Source organism: Eutrema salsugineum, unplaced genomic scaffold (genome assembly GCF_000478725.1).
Source record: "Eutrema salsugineum unplaced genomic scaffold, Eutsalg1_0 scaffold_14, whole genome shotgun sequence".
Lineage (NCBI taxonomy): Eukaryota > Viridiplantae > Streptophyta > Magnoliopsida > Brassicales > Brassicaceae > Eutrema > Eutrema salsugineum.
This window is the reverse complement of record NW_006256877.1, coordinates 6,566,116-6,575,013: the sequence shown is the minus strand read 5'-3', so window position 1 is coordinate 6,575,013 and position 8,898 is coordinate 6,566,116. Positions and strand designations below refer to the sequence as shown.

Genomic DNA, 8,898 nt, shown 5'->3' with positions numbered 1-8,898 from the left:
GTAGGAGAAAGAAGAAAAATGAAAATATAATTAAGACGATATAGATGAATACGAAGTAAAAAAAAAGGAATACATACATCAGACAAATAAAAATAAGAGACGCATAATAAAATAAAAAAAAAATTTAAAAAAAAAATTAGAAGTCAAAGATGATGAAAAAGACGATGGAAAAAAGGATCAAAAATAGAAAGAAGAAAAACACAAAAATGATGAAAAGTAATTTTAAAAAATACATAGAGAAAAATGTTGAAGATGAGAAAAGAGACTACAATATGAAGATAGAAAAATTAAAATTAATGATTCAATTAATTCATACACTTTAAAATAGTATTAGTTTTTAAAAAATAAAAGAAAAAACATTAGTACTGAAATTAATAACTTAATTAATTCATACATTTTTATAATAATTATTTTTTATCAAGAAAAAAAGAAGTAAAAACAGGAAAAAAAAATAAATAAGTAGAAAATAGTTAAAGAAAAAGACGATGATGAAAACAAATACCAAAGAAGATGAAAATAATAAGAAAAAATAAGAGGAAAAATAAATAATCAAATATAAAGAAAAGTGCGCAGATGAAGACGAAATAGACGAGGAATAATACATATACGAGATAAGTAAAAATAAAAGATAAACTAAAATCAGAAAAAGAAGATGAGAAAAATTGAAAAGGAAAAAAAAATAGAAGTTGAAGAAGATGATAAAAAAAAAGGTAAAGAAAATGAGGAAGAAGAATACAAAGCTGATAAAAATGAATTTTAAAAAATACAAGAATAAAAATGTTGAAAATCAGAAAGGAGAACAAAAATGAAACTAACAAACTATGATAATACAAAAATGAATAATAAGTCTATTAAAAATAAAAAGACAAATATGATAAATTAACTGTTTACAATTATAAAATTATGTGCAACACGTAGATCACAAATAAATCTAGAAGTTAATAGAAAAAAAAAAAATATATATATACACATAGAAATATTAATAGAAGTTAATAAAATAATAATTAAGAGAAATTTGCTGTTATATAAAAACACTAATAATGATAACTAACAGAACACAATGTGTTTTTTATAAAATAATATATAAAATATATAAAAACACAAACATACAATAAAATCCGCGTAAAGCGCGGACTCAACCTTAGTATCTATAACTATGATCAAATCAGTATTTCAACTTTTTATGGAATTTATATAATAAATTCTCCGAGTCTAAAACTTTAGTTTTCAAAAAAAAGAGTCTAAACTAATATGTGTGATCCATTAACCACGTAATATTATATTAAGGACAAGATATTACAATTTTACTATCATAGATTTCCATTTCAAACAAAAAAAGTACAAAAACAAATAATCGAATATACATTAACATTATGTGACTTTGATGATAATGATAATAAGTCTATAGGACTTTCGTTTTTGTCTTCACTACAAAAATGTGATTTTGCCTTCGTTAATTTCTTGTTGATATAATGATTTCATACTAATTGATAGGCACGGACATCCGGTTTATCCTGTTTGGTTTTTTCGGCTGTGAATTTATTCGGTTTGGTTCGGTTCAGATGGAGTAGATCTATACAACATCTTCCGAAATGAATCGAATTTTTTTTTTTTTAATTAGTTTCTCGACTTGGATCGATTTGGAATATATAGAATTATTTATTTTGTTATTATTTGATTTGTGTTTTAAATTTTAAAATAAAGTTTAACGGATAATAAGAGTTAGCTATATATAGTACACATACTCTCTTAACCTTTTAAATAAAGAAGTTAAATAAGAATAAATGAAGTGCTATGAGAGTTTTCTTCGAGAGCAAGCAATGAATATCCTAAAAAGAAGAAATGGAAAACTCGATGAGTGCGATGGTACAGTTGGAGAGCTGTGTCTTCGTTCGAAAAAGGTCTTTTCTTAAAATGATATAAAATAAATATAAAAAAACAGAAAAAGGAAATAACCCAACGTAAAGTCCTCATGGATCAGCCATCTACTCTCCGTTTGGGAATTATTAGCAAAAAAAGAAAAGAATATTCAACTTTCCAATTTGACATTCTTTTGTTTAATTTCAATCTCAATTTGACACTCTTTTGTTATGAATGAGTAACAATAAATTTATCCATTGCTCTTTTCTTTCCTTAGCTCATTTGATCATTGTTACAACACGAAAGTGAAAGAGTTTTTATCCATTGAAATGTGAAGATTGTTGTTAATTAGTTTACTTTTTGATGTTTGGGAATTTTTCTGTTAATTTTACATTCAATAACAACTAAATTAAAATCTACAGCTAAAAGTTAGAATAATCAGACATTCATATATAAAAAATAATCAATTACATACAACTATAAGCAGGTCCATAAGTTCTATACCAACTATATATAGATTATAATTTAAATATAATACACAAATAAAATAATGATAATTACTGCAGTTTGGAATAAACTATTATTTTTCCTCCCTAATATTAATTTAAGAAATGCATGAATACCTTTTGTTGCATGCTGCCTACTTTATGAAAAGCTTATTAGCACTTATTTAGTCATGCCACAAGGAAAGAAGACTGAGCCATTCATCACATGTTACTGCAAATTTAAATAAATCTTACATATACAGTTAAACTGTAACTTAAAACATGTATGCCTTGGACACTTAACATGTATTAGTATAAATAAGTATTCATTTTCATTTCTAATGTCTTTCTCTTCTTTTTTATCATTGCCAATGGCAAAGCTAAGAAACAGTCTCTCTCCAAATAACCTCACCAAAACTCTCTCCTTCTTCTTCTTCTCTCTCCTCGCCGCAACAGCTCCTTCACTCTCCTCCGCCACCTCCGCCACAGACACTTTCGTCTATGGTGGCTGCTCCCAGCAGAAATTCTCTCCGGCGTCTCCTTATGAGTCAAACCTCAACTCTCTTCTCACTTCTCTAGTCAACTCTGCCACATACTCTTCCTACAACAACTTCACCGTCATGGGCTCTTCCTCCTCCGACACAGCCCGTGGACTCTTCCAATGCCGCGGCGATCTCTCAATGCCGGACTGCGCCACGTGTGTGGCACGTGCCGTCTCCCAAGTGGGACCTCTTTGCCCTTACACTTGCGGTGGGGCCCTCCAGCTAGCTGGATGCTACATCAAGTACGATAATATTAGCTTCCTCGGCCAAGAAGACAAAACCGTTGTCCTAAAGAAGTGTGGACCCTCTGAGGGTTACAACACCGATGGGATCAGCCGGAGAGACGCCGTTCTCACGGGACTACTTAGCGGCGGAGGGTATTTTCGAGCCGGAGGGTCCGGTGATGTTCAAGGTATGGGACAGTGTGTAGGAGATCTAACGGTTTCCGAGTGCCAAGATTGTGTAGGAACGGCAATCGGACGGCTAAAAAACGATTGTGGCACGGCTGTCTTTGGAGACATGTTCTTGGCTAAGTGTTACGCAAGATATTCTACTGATGGTGGACAATACAATGCCAAGTCTCATAAATGTAAATTTTCTTTACTTATTATTATTAACTTTATGGGTTTTTTATTTCACATTACCACTAATATATATCCAAAAACAAAATTTTGAAAAAATACAAACTTGAATCATGATTAAGAAACTCTTACTAAATTTTTAGTTTTAAGAATCCTTATCAAACTTAGGACTTGAATGGTATGTAATATTTTCACGCTCTCACCTTTTGAAAGTATGATTCTACTGAATATATACCATTCACAATATTAAGTATAGAATAAATAAAGAAAAATAAGGTATTTTACAATTCGTCTCACATGTTTAAATAGTATTTTTTTACGTTTAAAATTTTAACTAATTCGTAAAATGGAAACTAATTATAAAATTTGTGTTTTTATTAATTACTGTTGTTGAATATAAAGATAAAACAAACTACGGAGGAGAAAGGACGTTTGCGATCATCATAGGACTACTAGCTGCAGTTGTTCTTCTAATTATCTTCCTTCTCTTCCTCAGAGGCGTTTGCAGTCGTGGAGGTAACTTTTTTTTTTTACATATTTTCATTTTTATTAATTTGATTATTCTTATTTCCGTCACAATATACGGTAAGTACACAAAAATATATACACGTATATTCAAAGTAAACATGCATGGCTCTTATGATAAAGGTACGTAGTCAAAGGGGCGAAAATGAATATTATATGTAATATGCTTGCACGTGCATCATACAAATTTTATTCGATTACGTATTTAGGTTAATCAGATAGTGAAGTACAAATAACCTTTTATTTAGGATATTCAAATTGTTATAGTAATATGTGAATATAAATTTAAAATTTTCAGGTAAATAATTGTCAAAGAGTGTGGATCTCAAAGAAGCAAAAACAATTCAGATGAGATGTATATTGCTTTGGATTCTGTCGACTTTATTTCTTTTTTCTTTTCAATTACTTTTCAGTACTATTTTAATTATGTTGTTTCGATTGTTGTTACATAATACGGGTGATAATAAGTATTTTAAATGAAAAAGAGATAACAAAAGGAAGTCTTAAGAAATGAATTGAATTTTAATGGCTTTCTGTAATGTGCATATCCGAAAGGGAGAAAAAGATTACTAAGGCAACAAAGTAAAAGAGCATGGAGAAAAAGAGGTATCTAAAAGCAAAAGTTTATGTCGATCTTTATTTGCCAAATGGAATATATTCTCTTAAAAAGAAACCGAATTTATAATATTCCTCTCAAATCTTTCATTCATTCGAAAATTTAGTCTTCTTTTTCAATTTAAAGAGCATTTTTCCCCAAATTTACTCTTACGTAATAATTTGTGGTTAGTATTGGAAAGAAATGCATAGTTTTTTTATCATGGGTCTTTTTTTATAAACTCTAATCGGGGCTACAATATCTTATCCTAAGTACAATAAGACAATAGAATCTCTTTATATTAAAAAAATATATACATACCAAGTATTTAAGATGTAATTAGCTCAACATACTCTAATTTTCAGCTTAAAAAAACAATCTAAAAACTTAAAAGGCAGGAAATGTAATGAGTTTTTTTTTTAAAAAGGTGGTCCGGTCAAATAAAATGGTGCGTTTTAAAATAGATCAGTAAAAACGCAGCGTTTTAGAAACAAACCCTAGTACTCTGTGTTTCCTTCCTGCGAACTCTCACATTCCAAATTAAATAACGTCAACCACACGCTACAGCTCATCTGGCCGTTGGCAACAAAGACACATTTCGAGATCCCAAACAAACCGAACCAGTAATTGTTGACTTCAATTCCGGTACAATAATCCAATCTCGAAAGAGATAAGGAAATAACTGATTAACGGTCGAATTCTACCAAAAAAAGGAAACTTTCAATGGATCAATAAATGATCGAGTCTTACAAAAAAGGAAATAAACAAATTGAAATAAATAAATTATCGAATTTTAGAAAGAAAAAGAAAAGAAATAAATTAAAACGCGTCTAATTTTGCAGCAAACCTCTCTCTATATAAATCATTCATTCACCTGAAGAAATCTATTTCTCTCTTAAGACATCTCTCTCTCTCTCTCTCAAGACAACAATCTGAAATTAGGGTTTATCTTAGTTCGATTTTATCTTTCTTCTGCGGCCATGGAAATCGAAACTCATGTAGCCGAAGTCTATACGTCAGTGAAGAATCTACCGAGAAAGTTGGAGTCTACGAACACGGTCACAATCAGTCTATACGAACTGATCAAGCACGAAGCTGGAATGGTAACACTATTAGGATCAGATCGCGTCCGCTTGAAGCCACGTGGCGGCTTCACGTCACATCATCTCTCTCGACTCCTTTGCGATCAACAAGTTCCAGAGTCTCAATATCTAGGGGAAACAATCGCTCGTGATATCAAAGCTTCACTTGATAATGATCATTCTCTTCGAGAACCTGTTTTCGTGACCGTTGATGTCAATTTCATCAGAGAGAGGCGTCTGATTTCGCCGCCGCCGCCGCCGCCTGTTCTTCCTACTCCGTCGAGAGGTGCTTCGAGGGAAGTTTTGCAGAGGTTAGCGAAAGAACAGAGAGTTGAACCAAAGGATTTGGTAGGGAAAAACGAGACTCAGTGTTCGATTTGTATTGAGGATTGGTCCAATAAGAGTCATAAAAACATTATCGAGTTGCCTCAGTGTTTGCATATGTTTCATCAACATTGTCTCTTCGAGTGGCTTGGTCGGCAAAACTCGTGTCCGTTGTGTCGGAGTACTGTTTCGTTTCATACGATTGGATCAAGAAGAAACAGAGAGACTCAAAGATTGACTTAGGGTTTTGAATTCCTTTTGATTTCTTGAGTGATACGTATGGATTTAGAAACAAAATTGCGCAGAAAAACAGAGATTCAAAGCTTGACTTAGGATTTAGTATCATTCTAATTATGTAATCCATTCTTATTAATTACTAAGTCTTTCTTTGTATCAACATTGGGAAAGATGTAACTTTTATTACGAAATTTAAATTTTGTTTTTAATTCTTACAATAATCATTTTGTAACATAAATTTGTTTGTGGTCTGAAAAGAAAATCCAAATAATTAAACATGAAGTAATGTACGCAAAGAAGATTGAAACAGAGAAAATAAGTAAGAATTGCAGAACAAATAAGAGTATAATACGAAGACTGAATGAGTAACCTGAAGATGTAATCAGAAGTAATTGTGATCACCTTAATAATTCCAACAACCTATGATTTGGTTCTTCGTTTGCAGGTGGCTTCAATATGTAGCAGACAGAGAAGTAATCTGCTATACACAAATAGACAGAACAAGCTCACTGATTTCATCGATCCAATGAAAAAAAAAACCCTGTTTTTGGTTTTCTCAATGTTGTTTATTTGTTGAGCAAACAATCAGATGTAAATCATCTGAATCTTGTTTTCTCTTGGTATTGTTTTAAATTCTTGTTTTAACAATTCTAAATCAGATGTTTGTTTTTTTCTTGATGTTGTTTTCACAAAGACACATCACCCAAATCCTCCAAAACCCGGAACAGCAACATCACTAATTCACTATCATCAATCTCTGAATGATAAACCGGATTAAACCGGTTTTTTGGTTTTCATAATCCTACTGTTTGAACTTTCAATAATATTAACCCCTAAACCATAACAAACCGAACCGGAAACAAACGTTTATTTTGGAATAAACTCCGGTACAATAGTTCAGATGTGAGAAAAGGAAATAACTAATCAACGGTAGAATTTTAGATAAATGGAAAAAAGGAAATAACCAATGAGATCAATAACTGATCGAATCTTATAAAAAAAAGGAAACAACTTATTATCATTAACGGTCGAATTTTAGAAAGACATAAAAAAACGCGTCCACTTATGCAGCATCCCTCTCTATATATATATATCACACATTCACCTTAAGAAAAAATCGATTTCTCTCAACAATCTTCATCTTCAAATCTGAAATTAGGGTTTATACTTGTTTGACTTCTTCTTCTTCTTCTGTGGCCATGGAAACGGAAACTCTTAGACCCGAAGTCAAAGTCAAAACGTTAGTGGATAATCTACCGACAATCGCGGGGGCTACGAACACAGTCTTAATCTTTCTAAAGGAAGTGATCCATGAAGAATCTGGAACGGTAAGAGTGTCAGAATTCGATCACATCCGCTTGAATCCACATGGCGGCTTCACACCAGATCATCTCTATCGGCTACTTCGTGGTCAACAAGTTCCTTTTTCTCAAAGCTTAGGCGTAGCAATCGCTAGTGATATCGATGCTAAACTTGCTAGAGATAATCTCCTTCGAGAACCTCTTTTCGTGACCGTTCATGTCAAGTTCATCAAAAAGAGGCGTTTGATTTTGCCGCCGCCGCCGCCACCGCCTGTTCTTCCTGCTCCGTCGAGAGGTGCTTCGAGGGAAGTTTTGCAGAGGTTAGCGAAAGAACAGAGAGTTGAACCGATGGATTTGGGAGAAGAAAGTGAAAGTGATAATCAGTGTTCGATTTGTTTTGAGGATTGGTACAAGTGTTATAAGAAGAACATCATCGAGATGCCTCAATGCCTACATATGTTTCATCAACAATGTCTCTTCGAGTGGCTTCGTCGGCAAAACTCGTGTCCCTTGTGTCGAAGTGTTCCGTATGAATAATATCAAGAAAACAGAGATTCAAAGATCAGCTTAGGTTTTTTTTTCTTTTTTTGTGGAATCAGAGATTTAGGGCTTTGAACTTTGAGGATTAATATTCTGTTGTAATATTCATAACTCTGTTTTTCTATGTATTCACGTTGAGAAAATATGTAACTTTTCGTATAAGCTTTTTTTTTTAATAAATTTTGGTACTTTCAATTATTTCATAAATTTGTTAATGGATTGAAAACCTGAATAACTCAGATGTAGCCTGGGAAAATGAAGAGGCGAAAAAAGGCTACGAAAAAGGCGATTACTGATAACGGTCAATTCTCTCCTTCGCAGAGTGTAATTCCGGCCACGATCTCCACTATTTATGGTTTCTTCTGTGCCGGTTTCCTTCCGTGGTGTACGTTCTCCGGAATTCTCGATCTGAAGAGCACGTTTTCTTGCGGTTACGTTTCCCAATTTCAAATTGGAGAATTTCAAAATCTGAAACTGCCATGTTCCTGTTTATATATATGGTTTCACTTCTCATCTTCCGATTTATACCTACTCTCTCATCATCAAATGGGTGAAAATCTCCGACAAAGAATGCAGAACATCAACCTGGGAATTGGCGATGCACCGGTGGTTCTCCCACCGATCTTACTGAATCAAGCGTCTGCAAACAATCAATTCTCCCTGGTGGTCGTCCCTTTGAATCCGAAGAAGCAGAATCTTCGGGCGATGATTTCCCAATTACCGAGGGTCTGGGGTTTGGAACATGCTACTTCAGGCCGAATCATTGGAAGTAACCAACTTCAGTTCCTCTTCCAGTCTGAAGACACGATGAATCTGGTGCTTCAGC

At 33.0% G+C, this 8,898-nt stretch overlaps 3 protein-coding genes across 3 annotated transcripts; all 3 read left to right on the top strand.

Annotated features, from left to right (window-relative positions):
* The first annotated feature begins 2,686 nt into the window (after positions 1-2,686).
* On the top strand, positions 2,687-4,460 carry LOC18022423 (cysteine-rich repeat secretory protein 60). The gene is made up of 3 exons (XM_006405785.2): positions 2,687-3,476; positions 3,871-3,984; positions 4,292-4,460. The coding sequence occupies exons 1-3, from the start codon at positions 2,687-2,689 to the stop codon at positions 4,297-4,299; spliced, it is 912 nt and encodes a 303-aa protein (XP_006405848.2). The 3' UTR covers positions 4,300-4,460.
* Positions 4,461-5,568: 1,108 nt separating this feature from the next.
* Positions 5,569-6,237, top strand: LOC18022422 (E3 ubiquitin-protein ligase SDIR1). The gene has a single exon (XM_006405784.1). The coding sequence runs from the start codon at positions 5,569-5,571 to the stop codon at positions 6,235-6,237; it is 669 nt and encodes a 222-aa protein (XP_006405847.1).
* Positions 6,238-7,430: 1,193 nt separating this feature from the next.
* Positions 7,431-8,069, top strand: LOC18022421. Its single transcript, XM_006405783.1, has one exon. It carries the CDS (start codon positions 7,431-7,433, stop codon positions 8,067-8,069), a length of 639 nt encoding a protein of 212 aa, XP_006405846.1.
* The last annotated feature ends 829 nt before the right edge of the window (positions 8,070-8,898 follow it).

Bases quoted from the DNA above. Each gene is read 5' to 3' on its own strand.
- LOC18022423 (XM_006405785.2), top strand. From the start codon at position 2,687: ATGTCTTTCTCTTCTTTTTTATCATTGCCAATGGCAAAGCTAAGAAAC. The intron at 3,477-3,870 runs GTAAATTTTCTT...TTGAATATAAAG, and splicing joins CAATGCCAAGTCTCATAAAT to ATAAAACAAACTACGGAGGA.
- LOC18022422 (XM_006405784.1), top strand. From the start codon at position 5,569: ATGGAAATCGAAACTCATGTAGCCGAAGTCTATACGTCAGTGAAGAAT.
- LOC18022421 (XM_006405783.1), top strand. From the start codon at position 7,431: ATGGAAACGGAAACTCTTAGACCCGAAGTCAAAGTCAAAACGTTAGTG.